The 20,940-nt window shown below is 39.5% G+C and overlaps 1 protein-coding gene across 2 annotated transcripts; it reads right to left on the reverse strand.

Annotated features, from left to right (window-relative positions):
• Positions 1 to 7,621: 7,621 nt before the first annotated feature.
• LOC132590672 (magnesium transporter NIPA1) lies at positions 7,622 to 20,279 on the reverse strand. 2 transcript variants are annotated; one of them, XM_060263637.1, is made up of 5 exons: positions 20,007 to 20,279; positions 16,130 to 16,177; positions 14,178 to 14,268; positions 12,848 to 13,008; positions 7,622 to 9,046 (listed from the first exon to the last, which is right to left on the reverse strand). In XM_060263637.1, the coding sequence occupies exons 1-5, from the start codon at positions 20,161 to 20,163 to the stop codon at positions 8,535 to 8,537; spliced, it is 969 nt and encodes a 322-aa protein (XP_060119620.1). In that variant the 5' UTR covers positions 20,164 to 20,279; the 3' UTR covers positions 7,622 to 8,534. The 2 variants fall into 2 exon arrangements, with proteins under 2 accessions (XP_060119620.1, XP_060119621.1); XM_060263638.1 differs by lacking the exon at positions 20,007 to 20,279 and adding an exon at positions 19,000 to 19,027 and having other exon boundaries at positions 8,435 to 9,046.
• Between the last annotated feature and the right edge of the window lie 661 nt (positions 20,280 to 20,940).

Here is a 20,940-nt window from a genome sequence, read left to right on the forward strand (position 1 = left end):
GTTTGGACTGCTAGCACATTAAAGGTAGACAAAATTTGTTATAGTCTTAGGACCCAAAAAGACTAATAAAATGCAGTTCAGAGACGTAAAGCAGATCCTGAAAGATCCTGTCATTTAGCCCTATCCACTTCTTAAACTAATTCAGGATTTCTAATTCAGGTAAAGAATCTAACAATTTAACCCTATTCAAATGAGTATTAATGTTACTGTGAGAATGCTAAATGCCTCTTTCGTTAGCTATGTCTTATAAATTCAATCTCTATACACAGCAATACAAAGGAGAAAATTATTCCTAGGGTCTGTATTTTAATTTATTGTAGCACTGAGAAATTTTCAACACCAAATTTTCTCTGATCAACCTTGAGCAAGCACTTGTCAACGGTTGAATATAGAACTATGTTAGTTGGCCAAATACAGATGTACATATTTTCTAGAAAAGTTTTGAGCCCAGTGCCTGAATTGTGCATGCACATGAAAGCTTATACCCAGAATTAAACTTTATTGGTCTTAAAGGTGCCACTGGACTCAAACTGTTTTATTCAGAACAACACAGCTACCTACCTGAATATATTTTCCAGTAGTTTCCTTTACTGCAGATAAAAATAACACCATTCAAATTAGTTCTTAGTGTGCCAAAGTAACTTTTAACCATTCTGTTCAGTAGGTAACCTTGCCTCACACATCTAGTGAAGTCTTGTGTTTAAAATGACGCCTATCAGTGCAATTATATGCAGAATTATTCCAAGATTTCAGGTTTTCACGGCTGGTAACATCATTAGGGTTTGTAGAATCTTTCGGGCTCAAGTGCCATGTTCTACTGGAGAAAGTTTTCCTTCCAGACGTTTCGTTCTCAGCTACGGAGAACATCCTCAGTGGCGTTGCAGCCGGAGCAGGCGCTCTGACCTTCTTGGCTGCTGTGCATTGAGTGGGGCCAGGGCTGCTGGAGAGGGTGTGATGAAAGGGCAATTGGTTTGTGGATGTGCCCATTGTTTGGTGGGGCTTCCTGGAAGGGTAGTGATAAGGAAACTGGCTGTTGAATGTGATCATTGTTCTGTGTTAATTGCTGGGAGGGTTTGAAGGGGTGTGAAGATAAGGAAGATGGTTGTTGACTGTGCTGATTGTTCTGTGGAATGTGCTGGTTGTTCTGAGACTTTCTGCAATTTATAGTCTGTAGGGTGTTCTGCAGAGCTGGGTACCAAGATTGGTGGATGAAAATGCCTTCTTCCTTTCTGATCCAGCCTAGAAATAGCAGCTCTCCAGCAGCCCTGGCCCCACTCAATGCACAGCAGCCAAGAAGGTCAGAGCGCCTGCTCCGGCTGCAACGCCACTGAGGATGTTCTCCGCAGCTGAGAACGAAATGTCTGGAAGGAAAACTTTCTCCAGTAGAACACGGTACTTGAGCCCGAAAGATTCTACAAACCCTAAAGAATTATTCCAGTCAGCTGAGAGTAGAGTAGCTGCATAGGACTGCACTGTTAAAATACTCTTTAATTCTGTGGCGTGGAGGCTAGTAGAAAACTTCCATGGATTCAAGGACCATAATAATGTGTTGTTTTCTTTCCTGTATCTATCAGAAACTACAAGCAACACTGTTAAAGCAGCCATATACCATGAAGATTAAACATTTTAGCATACAAATAAGAGAAGTAATCTGCTTGTAGGTTAGGGCTGCCAGGTCTGTGTTGGAAAATATGTGGAGACCTTGGAATTGGATCTGGGAAAGGGTGGGGTTTAAGAAGGGGAGGGGTCTCAGCATGGTACAATGCCATAAAGCAGGGGTGGCCGACGGTAGCTCTCCAGATGTTTTTTGCCTACAACTCCCATCAGCTCCAGCCATTGGCTATGCTGGCTGGGCTGATGTGAGTTGTAGGCAAAAAACATATGGAGAGCTACCGTTGGTCACCCCAGCCATAGAGTCTACCCTTCAAAGCTATTTTCTCTGCCAGCTGGGGATCAGTTGTAAAAGCTGGAGGTCTCCAGAACCCAGCCGGAGCCTGACAACCCTATTTTTTGTAATTACTTACTATGCTGATTGTCATAGTTACATTTCTGTTAAATCAGTAGCTTTTTCACCTATTAATATGTATGTGCAGTTAAGAAATACAGAAGTGAGAAAGACACATATTAGTTTTAAATAACCAGCCAACGCATTTAAATTTTATTACCTGATTTATGTATTTATCATCACAGGGTGTGGTAGATAAGCAAGAATGATGTAGCACAAATACAGGAACAAAGTTATGCAGTGTAGGAACTCAAATCTTGTTGGGAGTCATGGTTTTTTCCATGTTGAGTCCAAACACTAGAAACAGGTTTGGTGCCAAGTCCTGCTGAGTGATAAGATTACCTAAGTGTTATGTGGGTGTGTCATGCTAAACATCTAGTAGGTCAGAGTCTTTTCAGTAGGATAGGTCATCAGCCAATATTTCTAGCATCTTCCCCTGGAGGGCTAACAGCTCCAGGGAGGTTAAATATTCTTTTCCTAGGACCATTGCTCTGATCAAATTAGCAATTTGGCCTTTTAGTAAACTAATAAACTGATGCTGTTTTTGGTCCAAGCCACTGTTAAAAGAAAAAAATATTTATACAAACAAATGTCCTGTTGCAACCAACTACTGTAATATATAAGGAATCACAGGAGTCTTAAGTGGTTAGACCCCCAAGTTGCTAATAGAGGATTTTTTTTTGCAATTCAAAAGTGAAAACTAAAACTATACTATCCTGTATTTCCTGGCCCAGTTTTGACTCAATGTCTAGAAGATGTGGTTACTGTGGGTTCTTGTAAAACTGCTTTTTTGATGTTGTGGATTTAGAAAGGAAATAATTGAAGAATTAAGAGACTGAGAGATGGTATTTATCTTGCTTTCTTTGTCAAAGGAAGTAGAAAAAAATTGATACAAACATTGAGCTAGAAATGTCTGTTTATTTTAAAACATTACATATCGATAAATAGGTTGTCAGAAACCTTAATAAATAGCTTTTGCAAATTTACATAAGGCAGTTACTACAAGCCTAGAGCTATTGTTTTAAAGCAAAGTTAAATTTACTGCATGTATAACCCATCTTTATGTACAGTGTTTTGGAAACTAATAAAATAAACTTTTTGAATCTCTTTATTAATACTGCAACATAGCAACATTTAAGCAATCAATCCCACATTGTTTGAATTTGGCTCCCATCTACATTTTACTTGGTTCATATTCATATTTTAATTTAAACATAACATCCACCACCACAACCTCTTCTGCCTCATATAAAATGTCCAAACTTTTTTTATCTCAACAGTATTGACTCTACATAATAATTTCTCCTTCTAAAGTGCAAACTGATATGCTTCAGAACAACAAAATAATAAATATTAACATTTGCTAGTACTCCTAGGTCCACAATATGTTACATTTTAAACATGTGGAAATAAAGTATTTTATGTCTAACATGATATAAGTACATGATAAATGTCTGTTGCAAACTCACATGCCATACAAATCCAGGCATCAGGAAGCTGGGGTTGGCTGCAGATTCCTGGCACAAGAATAATGATAAAATCATTTTTTTTTTATTTGCTGCTGCAAAATCCTTGGAGTGACTTTAAATGAATGTTACTAAAATTAACAGGACTGAATTTTACTTTTTAGAAAACATCTGTAGGTCTGGAGTTTCAGTGCAACAGTTAATTTTCACTTTTGTAATTAATGCCTGACATTTTCAAGTTGAAAATTGCTATAAAGAAATATTTTTATGTTTATCAGCCTCATTTTGTTGTTCTTTTTACTGATGCATTTAGCATTAGCGTAAGCTAATTCAGTAGTGCTTAACTTTGACTCCAAGGAATTAAAATAATATCCATGAAGGCAGGGTTAAAGGCATACTTTACTATAAGAGTGGTCCAACATGTGAGCATAGCCTGCCTTTCAGTGCAGTTTAGTTAGGCCCTCATAAGATGCAAAAACATTAATCTTAAACTAAAATATAACGTTCATATTATTCCTTGTAATCTTCCAGTGTTTTCAACTATGGAGCTGGTTACTTTAATATAACATTCAACTTAAGCCAAGATACTAAAAAATAGCTTATTAATTAACAAATAGGAATAATTAACATAAAACAAATTGAATAGTTATTAAAGCAGACATTTTTTGTAGACTTGCTACTGAAAAATCATTTTGTCATAAGTATTCCCAGACCAGTTCTACAGGGCATTTTCATTGGGAATATATCCAGAACACGTTCCATTGAAATAAATGGGGCTTATGCAAGACATACAATACCTCTTCCATTAATTCAAATGGGTTATAGATTTTTTTTTTACCGAAGAGATTTCCTAGTGGATTGTACAGAGTCTACACATATTTTTCCAGTGTAAATAGCCTGTGGTTTGCATATGTATTGCTTTTTAAAACAACCCAAAACTAAAACAAATGCTCAATTAAACGTAACAGGAGTTGGACATATACATTCTTCAATTTATTTCTCAACAGAATTCACCATCTTGTAAAGACATTATGAAATTCCTTTAGGGTAGGTATGAATGTAATATAATACAGTCCAGTAATATACAGCTCACTTAAGATGTTTTTTTATCAGGTTACTGATAATGTGCATCTTAAGTATGACAGGACTTGGAAAGGACATATCCAGGTTCGAGGAAGACTAAAACTCTGGTCATTAATTCCAAATATTTATTACCCAGTGTCGTATGCTATGAGAAGAGGTTGAAAATTAAACCTTTCACCAGATTAGTAACACAAAACATCCAAAGAGAGTAGAAAAGCAGTGAACGGAAAAAAAATCCTGCCTTACCAGTATTATTACTATTAATAATACATACAGAGTTGTATGTAAAACTAGAATTATATATAATCTACAGGAAAACAGAAATACTATTTGTTGAACACAGTAGCAAAAATAAATAAATATATATATATATATAATAAATTCATAGTTCATAATGCAAAATGCTGCAGATATAAATTATATGCAAGGCCACTAAAACATTTCAAAATTCTGGCTTTTGGCCATAAAATCACTCAATCTCTTCAGGCAACATACTCAAATTTAGAGCCACAGATCACAGGCAAACCTGTGCAATTCAGATACAGAAGTGCCACATAAGTTGGTGCACTGTAGTACTTGAACTACAAGTGGTTCCAGATGAATCAAGGAAAACCATCTACACGGGAAAAAAATGGTCAGACAAAAAGGGAGATCTTACAATACACTTTTGCCCTAACTATGTGTTGCCAACAAAACACATGACTCAAAGACAGTGATAGTGACTTAAGAGCCACCTGTGGCTCTTTGAAATGCCAGTTGTGGCTCTTTTGAGTATCATTCCTCAATGCAGCACTAGCCCAAGAGTGGCTAATGTAAGAGTCACATAGAATAAATGTCAGATGTTTGAAAGTTGCAAGACATGAATATTGGAAGGATGGAAGGAAGGAAATAGAGGGAGGAGGGGTGGAAAGAAAGCAACTTTAAATGCATTCTCCAAGCCGCCAGCTGGCTTGATTTGGAGAAGTGATTTAAATAGAGAAATGCCTTCTCCAAGCTGTCCAACAGAGTGGTGGGGGCTTCGAGAGCCACTCAATATGTGTGAAAGAGCCACATGTGGCTCCTGAGTCATAGTTTGGCCACCCCTGCACTAGCCCTATGTTACAAGAAAATTGTCTAGTGGGGCTCTGGTTGGCAGGTTGTTTCCATTCCAAAACAGCCACCAGAAGCTGTGAATCTCCATGAGGTGCAGGTGTCATGGCAAAGATGAGAGTAAATGTGACTGTATGTTATCCGGTGATTTTATCTGATCCCCGGCACCTTAAAAATTTGTCCATGGTTTCACATTTTAGGAAAATAATAAAAGATTTCAAGTGTTAAGAAATGAGACATTTTACACTTAAATATTACATATCTAGTTTTTATGTAATACATAATTCTATATATTTGAACATGAAGTTATGCCTGAGTCGTTAACTGCCATTCTCTGTAAAGTTCTTACTTCCAGAGGGTGCCAACTTTATTATGGAATCTGATTTCTTGAGGGGATGAATTTGAATGGCAAAATATACTTGGAGAATCAAGTGTTTCCCAAGAATATGGGATCTGGTCAGCCATCCATCAGAAAAAGCCTCATCCAGTAAAGAATAGCAGTGTATACGAATGCTGAATGTTCATAAAGAAACAGGCACTTTTAAATTTTAAAAAAACTATAATGTGAACAAGAAGCATTCGCCATTTTCTAGAATGAAACCCACTTGTGCATCATCGAGGAAAAACCAGACTGAAGTTAGTTTCAATCAAAACCTAGAATCAATCCGATGTGACTATTTGCTTCAAGGGACATTGAAAGAATAGAAGCCAATATTTAATCTGTTTTTAAATCCAAAAAATAATATGAACACATTTATGATAAAATTTGTTCTAGAATTATGAAAGCACAAGCATGTCTTATTTTAAAATGTAACATTCCAGAGTAGTTTTTCTAGGAGTTTGGCAAAATACAAATGACAAACATCTGTGTTTTACCCGTGAAATTAATATTTAAACTGAATTAATATTAATAGCTACTTCACATGTTACGGCTTAATGAAGACCACCATTAGTTTTGACACGACCAAAACAAAACACATGGTCACTTTGGACATGACAGTGTATGCTTAAAGAGTACAGATTGCACATTCTTAAACTATAACATCTGAAGCGGCCCTTATTTTATGAAAATCAGAAACTTGGCATTTGCAGTTTTAAAAATGGAATCTCGGAATGTCAACTTCACATTTAGAAAACTGGTAATTCTTGTGCTGCATTTGGTTAGCTGTCACCACATGGCACAAACAGTTCTACTGACAGGAGTTATTTTTCAATCACCTTTAAACTAGAGCACAACTGGGCCCATCAGTTTCACAGAACTCTGAAACCAGTAGAGATTTTCAAAGGGAGCAATGCAAATATTTTAAAGAACAGAGATTGGTCTGCTAAATTTTTTTCCTGTACTTTGTTTTTTGGAAGTGATACAAAACAAACTCTCCATGACAGATGTTAAATTCATTAACTAAATACTGATGATGGACCTACAAATACTCTTATTCTGTTAAACAGCATCTGAAGTTTCATGAAGGAAAAAAATCCTTCATTTCTGATACATGTATACCAACTTAGTTTTAGCTTTGAGAGCTTCATAAATTGGTCAGGCTGCACTTCTATGAGCTCCCCCAACTCAGGAACTGTACTGAATAGCTGCCAGATTCTGTCCTAACCCTTTGGAGGTGGCTGAAGACTCAAGCCACTGAGCTTGTCCAACCTTTTTTTGTCTGAAATTAGCATTGTCCCTTAGAAATTCATTGCTCCACAAGCTTCCTTCCACTCTGAAAAGTGCCAGTTCAAAATCTGACTTTAAAATGTGCTATGAAGGAGTTTGCTACATAAAAACTGGAACATTGGGAACAGACATGTGTTGAACACTTCTCTGAACAACACATAATGGAGGTGCGAGAAAAGTTATTGCAGTCACCTCAATTATAAATTCAGGCTTTAAAGTCTCTCTTGTAAATATACTGCCCTTTCTGGCTGCTTTACCTGCTTATAAGCATGAGGACAGCCAAGTGTTAAGAGACAACAGACACATGCATTCAAATTATGTGGTATTTTAGTAATACAAAAGGCACTGAAGTAGTTTCCAAGTGTTTAGAAATGATCTACCAAAAAAAGGTAGAAGAGTGGTTACAATCTGCCACAACCCCTCACAATATTTTTCTGTTGGTCATTAAGAGCTCATAAATGAATGACAAATGTTAATGCACTTCAAATTATAGTTGTCAACAAAAGGCATATCTGCAAAGTGAATTATGTGTTTACTGAAGTCAGTGAGTAACTTTTGACTGGTAAGAGAAGGCATGTTTTAAGTAATAAATGCACTGCTCTATGCCTTGGTCAATTCTAAACTTCCCATGAACAGTCCAAAATGCAGATGCGGTTAGTAAAGGAAATAAATACGTTAATATATAGATACTGAAACGGCATTTTTAGAACCCCCTAATAAAGCTATGAAAACAATAAACATGACAATAATATAGGGGAGGAAAAATTCAATTTCAGTTTTGAAGTGTATCTATATTTTCAAAAGGACCATTTATGAGTCATGTCATCTGTCAAGTTGAGCACAGAAGAACCTGAATTGGTTTATTCCCACAGCAAGAACATTGAAGGTAGCCATTTTGAATGGTTCCTCCATTCTGATATGCTGAATGCTTCGACTCTTCTCAACACAAATCACCTTTAAGAGTGAAGAAATATATCAGTCTCTATACTGATGTAATTCTTACCCATATGCTGGGAAAATTGTAAGATTATTCCACTTAAAGCTCTTATATGGTTGAAGTGTGGCATCAGTAGAGAAACTGGATGGGGGGGCCCTAATTTCATATATTCCATCCATTCCTGTTTTTATCTTAGCCTAGAAATTAAAGATTCTGTCATTCCTTTGGCCTAGAAATTAAAGGCTCATCATCCCCTGGCCATCCAACCGATCAACTATTAGGATCCTAATCAGTCTTCATATTAGGCTTATTCACATCCCCAATACTGAAACTGAACTCTTTGAAAACTTGTATAAGAACTATTCCAATAGATACAGTAGTGAATCCACAAGCCATCCCTAAGAAATCAACCACTCCAACATTGCTCCATTCTCTGAAAAGGATGGCTGAAGCTAGCAAGACCAGAGTGGTAAATACCACATAGTAAATGGCACCAAACACTGAAGAGTCAAAACATTCCAAAGCCTTATTAATGTACCTGAACTGAATGATGATGCTACATCCTAATACTGCCAACAGAACCAAACAGAGGTACAGTGCTCTTTGGCTTGAGGGATTATTGTGAAAGATATCTTGGGCAGCCAGTCCTATGCCTTTTGTGCTAGGCACTGTGAAACTTCCTAACAGTGAGCAAATACTGATGTAAACCATAATATTAGTGGGTCCGTGAGCTGGTGCAATCCAGAAGATAAGTAGAAGCAGCATGAGAAGCACAATGCAGAGGTACCCCACGAACACTGAAAAACAAAGACAGAATAAAAGCATTGCATAACTCCACATAAGCCAAGAGGAAAGGCAGGATATAAATATTGTAATAAATAAACTCTGTGGCAACATTGTTGCTCACAGTAATTCATACAAAAATTAGATTAGAATCAGAACATAAAACATGAACTCTTTCTGATGTGTTCTATGTATGCACGGCTCTTTTTTGCAGAAACCAATATGGTAAAACATCCAAATATTGCTTTTAGAGTAGTTTCTCATTCATTGAAGGTATAGTAATAGCAGTCCTAGAACAATGCAGTTATGAAATTTCTGAGGTCCTCCTCACTAACAGTGGAATCCTATATACAGTTACACCCATCAATCAAAGATGCTCATTTGATAGGTACACAAGAGAGGGCCTCTTCAGTGGCAGCCCCATGATTATGGAACAACTTGCCCAGTTGAAGACATTTTTATTTAGAAATGCATTTAGTTTAGTTTACTAGCAGTCCTGAATTGTGAATTGGTTTTTATAATAGTTAAAAATATATTTGATCGTACCATATCATAATACAGCCAACAAAACCAACCTTCCCTTTCCTACAAGCCCTCTCCTGCTGCTCTTATCCTTCAGCCTCTGAGGGCTTTCCTACATTCTCATGTCCCTCCTTTCAGTGTGTACCTGCTGCTTCAGTGCCACCCCCCCCCCCATTCTGCATGTGATTTGCTCCCTCTAGTGGTTGATTCAATATGATGTTGGGTTATTTCTGGCATAAAACCCTGCAATTTAAATCTGCAGGGAGATATGCTGAATATAAACAAATATAACAAAGGTGGCCAAACTTGCTTAATGTAAGAGCCACATAGAATAAACAGATGTTTGAGAACCTCAAGGCATGAACAAATAGTACACACATGTTCTTATTAAAACTTTGAATACTTTATTTGCAAAGACAGACAAAATATATATATGTATGCATTTTACAACATGATCATGCTAGAAGACTTTTTTAAAACAACAAAAGCTAGAAATAACAGTCCCCATAAGACCAGCATAGGGAAAGGTTAGGGAATTATTTTTTGGCACCGGTGGGAGAAACAAACAAACATGTACCATATAAATCACTGTCCACTGTTTGCATCATTATGCATCTCTCTTTGCCTTGACACCAAGGTTAGTAAATACAAGCTCCTACAAGAGCTATGAACCCTGTGCCACCCTCTTTAATTCTGTCCCTCCTTCCAGTAGCTCCCTTGGCTGTTTTGCTTTCTTTCCCTGCTGTAAGTCTCTGGGCAACCTCTGTGGTGGAGGAGAAGAGCTTGCAAGCCTGCCTATTTCCCCCTCCTTCCCTGCTTCACACATTGTGGAAACAGTCACCTACCTATGGGCTAGCATTCAGAGGCTGACTGAGGTCCCAATGCTAAACATGCTTACTTGAGAGCAAACCTGCATTAAGTTCCTCCTCAACCTCTGGTAGCTGCACAATATGTGTTAAAAAGCCACATGTGGCTCCCGAGCTGCAGTTTGGCCACCCCTGCAATATAATATTGAATCAACCACTGGATGGAGCAAAACACATGTGGAACAGAAAGAAACAACAGGAACACACAAGTGAGAAAAATGAAAAGACAGGAAGTAACAACTTCTGGAAGAAAGATAACTAGGACACATGATTTATGAGGAAAAACTGTAGGCAGAGAAAGATTTAGAAGCCACCTCACTCTCACCGAAGATATGCTTGAAGCCACAGCTAATCGCAATCCACAAAAGAAATTCACTACAGCTCATATGTAGTTTGCCCAGAACTGTGGTCTTTCCCCATTTTCATGCAGTGTTTAGAGCTAACAGTGACTGCTATGAAGGGCATGATACTTCATGCAGCATAAACACTTCAAATTAAAAATGTCTATATCAAAACTAAGATTTTGATAATTTACTAGCCTTCCAAAGGTACACTTTTTTTTTTTATACCACAGCTCTTCGGTGGAGGAAAAAAAACAAACCCTGGCTTCTCAGTTACTGAAAATTGCTGCATGTTCTTTTCTTCCATTTTGTCACCTATTTTCTCAACCTGTGTTAAAAAGCACACTTATACTAAAACTGGAACAAGACAGCGCACACAAATATAATACGATCATTTTCCCCAAGGCAATAGTATAGAGAGCCAGTTTGGTGTAGTGGTTAAGTGTGCGGACTCTTATCTGGGAGAACCGGGTTTGATTCCCCACTCCTACACTTGCACCTGCTGGCATGGCCTTGGGTCAGCCATAGCTCTGGCAGAGGTTGTCCTTGAAAGGGCAGCTGCTGTGAGAGCCCCCTCAGCCCCACCCACCTCACAGGGTGTTTGTTGTGGGGGAGGAAGGTAAAGGAGATTGTGAGCCGCTCTGAGACTCTTCGGAGTGGAGGGCGGGATATAAATCCAATATCATCTTCTTCTTCTTCTATTTATTCTGTAACTGATAATTCATTTATAAATGAAAGAACCTATTGCTTTTTATCTGTAGCCCTTCACTAAATAACCTCAGTTTAATTTTTTTTATTGTCCTGATGCTATTTTATGCTTAAATCCCACATATTTCAATTGTGTAGGGCAGCTGGTTTCCACTTCAATAATGTGCTGAATAAGCTTCCCAATCCCCAGGTCCCAGCGGGGGATCCCTGGGTTTACAGGCTCCCCCCAACCCCCAGCCAGCTGACCGGCGGGAGGAAAGCCATGCCCCCACAGCCACCAGTACCTCTAGATCTCCCGCAGGTTAAGAAATCTGCAAACAGATCCCATTTTAAAATGCCTCTTTGTGTGTGTGTGTGTGTCCCTTTAAAGTTGAACAGGAAGCAGGAAGTACTTCATGGGGAAGGGTCAGAAGCAGAGCCTCCATTTGTTTTGCTTTCCTTTCACAGCAAGTAAGCGTGTGTATGTGTGAGAGAGCAGCATAGCCCCTGTAATTGTCAGAGGTTGTGGAGGAATCAGACCCAGTGAGAGAGAGAGTACTTTTCAGAAGTCTTTGTAGGGAAGGCAGTAATAGTGTATAACTGATAATTCATTTAAAAATGAAAAAACTTACTGCGTAGCCCTCTGTGCTTGTTTTGCATTGTTTTCAGAGTCTTTGTATAGGAGCCTGTTTATGGGATAGAGGAAAACTCCACCTCTCTCTTTTGTTTGCCTGTGTTAAGCTGAAGAACAGCAGTTCCTGTGAGTAAAGTCTCAGTGAGATTTAAAAAATGTGAACTTGCAAACGTTGTGCATTTTGGCTGCTTTTTGTGGTGTTTACACTTTTATTTACTAGAATTGCAGCTATTGGGGGATGAGGAAATGATGACTATTCAGGTGAACTGCATTGCTGCATTTTTATGCATTTATTTTGAAAATGGGAAAGTCTGGCTCCGCCCCAAAGTCTCCTGGCTCCACCCCCAAAGTCCCCAGATATTTTCTAAATTAGACTTGTCAACCCTAGTGTTGAAGAATCGAAAGATTTTCACTAGATTAGAGTTTCCCATCAAGAAAGCAAGTTGGCTTGCCTACTTTTCCAACTGCAGTTCTATCGATACTTACTGGGAAAGAAATCTAACAATGCAGTAGGCTTGGCTTCTGAATGAACACATTCATTACTCTAGAGCAAAAGCATTACAACAATTAAAGATGCAGCATCAAGACCTGTCCTCTTTCTCACTTTAAAATACGACACTTAAGACAGTGAGATGATGCTTCATTTAGAACCAGTTTGCTCTGGTTTTTGTTGCTGATGTTTTGTTCTATCCTGCTACAAAAAAGCCCAGCTACTGAGATGGATTGACTTGCTAATGTTATTGTCCCACCCAAATAATGAAATACCTGGGTTTGTGAGCTTCTCTTCAAGCTCTGCCTGAGTGGTGACACTTTCAGACTTTGGAGAATGGATTATGAGAACAACAGAACCTGCACAGCTCAGCAGACAGCCCAACTTGCCAAGAATGTTGAGTTTTTCTTTCAATAAATAGGAAGCTAAAATGGATCTTTAAAAAAAAAAAAGGAGAGAAGAGAACATTTTAATTAAATTTTCAGTGCTTTGATATCTTTTGTTCTTCTTTATAAAATACTTTTTAAAAGTTGTTTTACTTGTCTCTATAAGGGAAATATGCCTTGTTGAGGAGCTTTGTCTGTTAGTTCAACCCAAATGAGAATTTAAACAGTTCTTTTACATTTAGTGGGAACATGTTATCCAGTGATGGAAAAGGGAAGATATACCACCTTTAAAATGCTATGGTGATAGCGAATTGTCTCTCTCACTCTCAGGAGCTGAATAAATTCTCACTTAAGCGGCATAGTATAGAGGACTCAGTCTCTAAAGATATTTATAAGGCTTTTTAAATGATCCATTATATGAGGTCGGGGTAAGTATAGACAGAACTTTTTCTATAGCAGGAAGTCCTTTGCATATTAGGCCACGCACCCCTGATGTTGCTAATCCTCCAGGAGCTTGCAGGACTCTTAGTACAAGGCCTACTGTAATCTCCAGGACTGGCTACATTGGGGAAGAAGCCCAATATGCAAAGGAGTTCTTGCTACAAAAAAAGCCCAGAGTATAGATGAGTTGTGCCACTTGCCTATAATAAACTCTTGTGAATGATATTTATCTTTTTTTAAAAAGGACAGTTTAGCTGGATTGGACCAAAAAGCCATCTATCTAAGGGCCACTCCTGAATACATGAATGAACATGGGAGGGACTTCCTGGTTGGTGGTTTGAGGTTGCGTTTTAATATTTCTATTATTTGCCCTATTTCCCCCATATATAAAATTTCCATTAGCAGATATTTCCATTTACAAATCCAATACCCTTGAATAAGGAATAGTGGAACGGCATGGAGATAGTAACTGATGGAAAAGGAAGGCACAAATCTTCATGTGAGTGAAATCTTTTTGTTTTTAAAGAGAACTAACACAACAAAGCTAAGCAAACAGGAACAATTATCAAGTGGGCAGAAAAATATATAGAATGCAAATGTGCACAAAAGAGTTAGTTGTGTAGGGCCTCATACCCTTTATTAACTGTGGTTAAGGACACACCTAGCATCTACTTTCATTATCAAGGTTTTAAATTTCTTGCTGGTATTTGAACAACTACTCCATATATGAATATCTTTATCTACATATGCTTCAGATACAGATAACTAAAATCCTTACCCAAATGGAACTCCAAGTGCTCCAAGGGGAGTCACTAGAACAGTAGGAACTGCAGTGTAGGCTAAGAAATTCCCAATCTGACCCAGAGCCACTGTGAAAAGAACCACAAAAATATTTTTAGAAGGAGCAAAGCTTCCAGTGTTTATCCCTAAATACTAAGCAAACAATGTTAAACACTGAGCAAAACCGTAAATAAATATCCCTAAATACTGAGCAAAATGATGTTAACAAAACAATGTTGACAGCATTTCAGTATTACCAGAAATTCCCAGCAGTTCACGATTTTGTTTAAAACAACAAAGCAATTGTTCAGTGGTGGAGAGAATTCTTTTTGGCATTCAGTCTCAAAGCCCCCCTCCCCCTAAAAGTGCTCCCTTACTTTTTCTCCCTTTCCCCCTCAGCTTATTCTTCCTCCATGCCAATTTGTCCTCCAGTGTCTACGCATGCTTGGAGGCAGGCAGATCCTGACTGGTCAGATCACAGCTCTGGCATTTCTTGTCATATAACTCTGATATCATGTGCTTTCTGTTCATGTGCTTGCAAGTCAGTGGGTCCCATTCTACCACCTGGACATTAAATGGTGGGTCCTGAGTCTGGAAAGGTTGAAAATCACTGCTCTAAACCAAAGTTCCGTGTCAGGCTGCAAGTATGTTTTATAAGGAATAGCGCTGCAGTTGAATGATGCAAAAACGACAAATGCAAAGTTCTAGCAGCCTACTATGATCAGTCAACTATGATGATTGTGTTAATTTTACTGAAAAGCAAATAGAGATTTTGTAAGATATCTGTATTTCAAATTATTAGATTTAACCATAACTTTCAGTCCTTATCTCCCCTTTATAATCTAGTTTTTTTTTCACTTCAGCTACACAGATTAAAAAACAAACAGCTGAAGGAGTTGTGTAAATCAGTCCTCAGTGCATAGTTGTAAGCATAACTGATTACTGATGCTAGTGGTAGCAGAACTTTGTATTTTGTCGGACCGTGAAACATCTCTCTCTGTAGCTCTGTTCCAGTAGGAACTGCTTTGGCTATACCATTTTACAGATTAGTTGTATATTGTTTTAACTTGTGACAATTTGAGTTATTTACAAAATTTTATTTTAACATTTGTTTTCCCATCCATATATTGTCTGTGTAATGCTGCTTTACACAGCATTGTCTGAAGGATCCTCATGGATTTGTGGTTCTGGATATATTTATGCACTTCTCATATGGTGTTTATTACCTTTTTGACATTCTCACACACACATCATAATGTACTTTCAGTCCACTTTGCAGCTGGGTTTTGCTGTTTGAAACAGCAACATCCACTAGCAAAAGATTGCTAAAGTGCACTGAAAGGGCATTGTGTGAAAATACATGCATTTCAGTTCTGCTTTTTAATGGCAATTTGTTTTTTCTTATTTTTATATACATGCTTACAGATGCCTCTGAATAAGCACATGTGAAATGTGCAGGGCCACTATAACTGGATAAAATATTTTTGTCTTCCCGTTGCACCATTGTTCTTTTGGATTTTTTGTCCAATCAGTCTCAGACAATGTTACACATAACGAAAAGGGACTGATTTTATAAGGTTTGACTGTATATTTGATTTAAAATGTGACCATTGTCATAATTCCAGAGATGCATCATGTTTACAGTTATACTGGAAATGCCAGAAGTGTTTAACAATCAAAGGCTTTTTATTTCTAAAAAGAACCACAACTTGTAATACCTAAGAAAACAAAATACATCATAGCTTAATCAAAGTGACCATTTAGAAGACTTGTTATCCAAAACCTTCAAACAAAGAACAAATTGTAAGGTTAGTAACAAAACAAGAAAAAGAATACCAGTCTAACTGCATGCTTTGACATCTGGCAGATACTATCATTTTTAAAAAAAAAACACACTCACACAAAAAGCTACTTCAATCTGTAAATTACTTAAAGGTAGAAGATACTTACTTGCAATAGTGCCTGACCACCATACTATGTCAGTTAAATATGAAGTTCCTAGAAAAATGATGAAACAGCACATCAAAACCACCAGCCCGGACTATTTATGATGTCTTCAAACTGTACAAATGCTAAAGTATAATTAATCTAAACCATTTGCCCATATTTAGGGCTAATAGACAGCATCTGTTTCTGGTGTCAATCTCAGCGACTGGAGCTGTAAAAGTATATACATATAATTTAAAAGTACATATTCTGAAATGCCTGTGCATCCTTTAGCCAGAATTTAAATTGGCTTTTGCAAATATTCAAGAAATATTTTCAGAAACATGTTGCCTTACAAAATAAGTCACAAATAATAACTCTCCTCACCAGAGCCATGAAATGCACCACAAGGTCAGAGAGAGCAGAGATGTGTCCCTACAGGGAGATAACATTTGCTGTACCTGCCAAAAAGGGCAAAATGGATAGCTGTTGTAAAACCTTATCTGGGTACTGAGATGTATGGGATGTGCATCTTCGGTTGACTGGGAGGTTGGGATTTACCCTGAATCTGGATTGGGCAAGAGGCTTCCTGCCAGCTAAGGCAGAAAGGGTTAAAAGGTTGGCAACATCCATTAGTCTTTCTTCAAATGCTGGAAGTCACATTTCCCAGCATGGAGCAGGTGGGGGTCGATGTGCATTTGTTCCATAGACATTTGCAGGGGCAGGGGGGATCACAGGTAAATCTTTAGTGCTATTAAGTTTAGCTTGATGTTATGTATTTATTGTTCTTTTCCTTATAACTGTAATCCAGTAGGCTTGATAGCTATTTTCCCTGTCTTTGGCTCTACCTTAATCTGCAGCAATAAAATGTTCTTGTTTGAGAGCAGACTGTGATTCAAAGTCCTCCTTGCACGTCTTAATCACTTGCTCATGCTTAGACATGCAAGTACAAGAGAAGGGCTGAAGTAATTGGGGAACTCTGCCCATTGTACATGCTCAGAGGCAGCCTTCACTTGTGTTCCCCAGGCTACTGAGAACATGGGAGGCTGGATTTTTAACATGAGCTGGTAGCATGTGATCAACATACATGTGAGGAAGTGAAAATCACATGCACATCCGAACGTAAAAGTTGCTTATTATTTTCAATGCAATCAGACATGGTGGATCCCATCTAAATCCCAAGCATGGAAGTATGACTTCCCTACCTCCCTTCCCCTGCTGCTCCAAATACTGCTCCTCAGGGATGAGGACCCAATGTAGCAGTGTGAGGGGCACAGCTGAATAGCTGCCACAGCAGGGAATAATCAGTTCCCCCTTTGCATCCATGGATCTTTTCCACAGCATTCAACCCAGGTGTACAATATGCCTAAATTTGGATGTGCATTCAAAGGCACATCCCACTGATAGTAATTTGGATATGCATCCAATTTGTAGTCACAGTTCCTGGTATGTTTTCAAATTCAGGTTTCTATACACTAATAATGTAATTGCAGTACTTGGGCCCAAATTCACTGGCCAATTTAAAGCTGATATTTTTTGTGGCTTAAAAAAACTGGCTTAGATTCCACAAGTCAGTTAGAAGGAAAACCAAAAAAATTATTGTTTTCATGATTCCTTGTGAACAATTTATTTCATGCAATGTGCAGCTTTAGATCCCGGTGATGTAACAATGAAGAACTCACAGGATATTTTTGACTTTTTTTGGCCTATAATAAGAGTTCTTGGCAAGATGGGCATTGAGTCATGTCCAAGTTGTTTTAAAACCAGACATAATACACTGGATAGTCTGAGGTATGTTAATGACTTTGTCTATTTTAATCTGAGAGCTGTCGAGATGACTTAACACTTGTAGCCATTTTTCTTCTGCATTTCAAGTTGTCTAAAATGCCAGACTTATGGATGATGGTTAGGCTTGATTAGCCACAGCCAACAAAGGTATCAATGGCATTTTCTGTTATATTACCACACTATTTGTTTAGGTGGCAGGACTATATTAAATGCTTTTGCAACAGGACAGAATTTTATTTATTTATTTATTCGATTTTTAGCCCACCCTTCTTGTAGAACAGGCTCAGGGCGAGTTTCCAGGCCTAATTTACAATCCCATCAGCAAATTTCTAAAGGCATCAGATTAGAAAATGTTATATCTCTTCACCTCGGAGCTAAAAGAAAATCTGTTTCCTGTAGCTTTCTGGATGAAATAGCTTTGGTATTCCTCAGTGCTTAAACACATGAAGTTGTCTTATAATACATCAGGCAATTGATGCATCAGTGGTTCTCCACTCTGTAGCTTAGGTGGAGGTCTTTCACATCACCTACAACATAACTAAACTTGCTGCAAAACAAAATGCACATTAATTGCAGAGATAATCTGTACTGAAGGGTCATCTGCTCAATATATCTGTAGTAGAATTACTTAGCGCTGTTGTGGTGTAGTAGCCAGGCTGCCAGACAGCCAGAGGTTCAGTCCCACTTGGCTATAAAGAGTTAGGCCTTAGCCTCTTACAGGATGGTTGAGAAGATAAGATAGAGCTGGGGCAAACCATGTCCATTCCCTGAGTTCCTTGGGAATCTGGAGTCCAAAATACTGTTGACCTAGTGTTTTATACATCCAAAGGAGGAGTCAGGCATATGAATTTTAAAATAGCAGTATAATGCCTCCACTTTTGAAACTGAGGTAACTTCAAAAAACAGCTTTCTGCATCTATGCCCTTGCCAACTTGTGGATTCTCTTTAGTACTTAATTCATTCAAATTTCTTGAAGATCAAGTCGAGAAACCACTCTCTTTTGTGGTGTGTAAGTTGCACAGTCTTTTAAGATTGAACACTCTTTTATATCTAACTACAAAAAGAAACATTACACTCGAACAAACTCCAATATTCTGGGATTACACCTTCTTCATTTCCTGGCCAGACTCCACTTGTCTTTCAGAAAGCAACTCAATGTGCTCTAGTGGTCAGTGCAAGCTCCAAGACTTTCCCTGGGAGGCTGCATTATTTTCTGACGATAAAGCAAGAGTTCCAAGAGTGAATTAATTTTGCTTGGAATGTAGAGAGTACAACCATGATTATAGCAGACCGAGGCAAGAGCTCTCTGCAAAGGTGGCCTTTTTCAAATTAGCTAGCTGCTGTTTCAAAGTAATGACAGTCAGCTGCAAGAGGGTCACAAGAGGTCAAGATGAGAGTGGAAAAAATATATGAGAGAATGACCAGAGAGGGGGATGAAATTGCTCACAATTGCTGTCCCAACCGAAAGGGTCCCTTCTCAAGTGCATGTACCACACAGGATAGGGGTGGACTTGCCATGGGTGGGCCAATGGCCTGGGAGCTGTCCATTCTTCCTTGGGAGGAGCATCAGTCCTCTGCACCAGCCAGCCCTTCCTCGTTTGGAGGCATGGCAGAGAGGGGTGTAGCCATGAAGGGAGTATGGCCCTTTCTTTCCCCAGGCGTTTTGCCTTCCGGATGCACCCCTGGGGCAGGATCGCTGCACTGGATAAAGGCTCTGCCATACCATAAAACCCAGCAATTCTTGGCTGGTGGCGTTTAAAGCCAAGATGTCTGTGCCTTTGAAAGAGCAATGAATGTGAGAAGTTATCTATACAGGCAACAGTCAAGAGTCCAGAGATGGCCATGGGGTTCTAGGAATCGAAATGCGCAGGGAAGAGCTGTGGCGTGTAGGTACTGTGGCTGTGTGTGCACCCCCCCCCCCCCACACACACAAAACCCGCAAGCCGGGGAGGGGGATACTCTGAGCGGCGTCCCTTGAACGCGGGCGAGTTTGACGGCACACGGGGTGCGATCAGAGCAGGAGTTGAAACTATTGCTGCAAGTACGCCTCCCTCCCTCCCTCCCTCCTGCAAAAGCCGCCGAAAGGGGCTGGGAGCGTGAGCAGGCCCCGTACCTCGTCCTCTTGCCCGTACGATCCCTTTCTTCTGCAACACGAACGTGGACCCATTCACCAGGCTAGAGACCACAGCCACGCTCAAGCCCAGCGAGACTGCAGCCGGGCCGGGGTTCGGCGATGCCCCATCTCCCGCCGTTGCTGCACCGACCATCATCCCCACGCCCGGGCGGCGGTGCTGCCCCCAAGAAGCCCAGCCAACAGCTCAGCGCTCCCGTCGTCTCTTCTGCTCCCAGAAGCCGGCCTGGAACCGGCAGCTGCTGTGCAGAATCCGCCTTGAAGTACAAGCTCCTCCCACAGCGCCGGCTGCTGCCGCTGCCGCTGCCGCCAGAAGCTCAGCGCCCTCTGGCACCGAAACTCCCGCAGTAAACTCCACCGGCGGCTTCTTCATACCCTCAGCGGAGGCGGGCAGGAGACGAGGGCAGGGAAGGACAGACCCATGTTTCCACTGTCCGCCCTTCTCAAGAGTTATCCGAGAAGCTTTTCATTTATAAAAGGCCAGCCGCGCAAGGAAGGAGCCGGGACTCTGCACCATGACGTCATGCCATGCAGGCGGATGGTGACGTTGCTGCGGGTGCACTGAAGAGCAGCCTGGAAGGAAAAAGCGATGCCGGCGTTCGAAAGAGGGGAAGAAAGACTACTGCCGGCACATGCCGTGGTGCTGTGATACTCTCACTAATGAATGATTGCGCAGCTGCAGCTTTAAAAAAATGCTGCGGGCAAACGTGTTGATTATTTCATTATTTCCTATGGCTTTTTCACGTGGCCTAATCCTACTTATTTTTACTCAGAAGTAAGTAAGAAGTTCAGTGAGTCTTCCTTCCTTTCAGGCGTTTTTGCATAGGATTTATTGCCCCCTCCTTCATTAGTGTACATGTATTAGCATAAACTAAAACACGCTCACTTAAGGGGGAGGATCTCTTGCTGAAGGCTG

Source organism: Heteronotia binoei, unplaced genomic scaffold, assembly GCF_032191835.1.
Source record: "Heteronotia binoei isolate CCM8104 ecotype False Entrance Well unplaced genomic scaffold, APGP_CSIRO_Hbin_v1 ptg000532l, whole genome shotgun sequence".
NCBI lineage: Eukaryota > Metazoa > Chordata > Lepidosauria > Squamata > Gekkonidae > Heteronotia > Heteronotia binoei.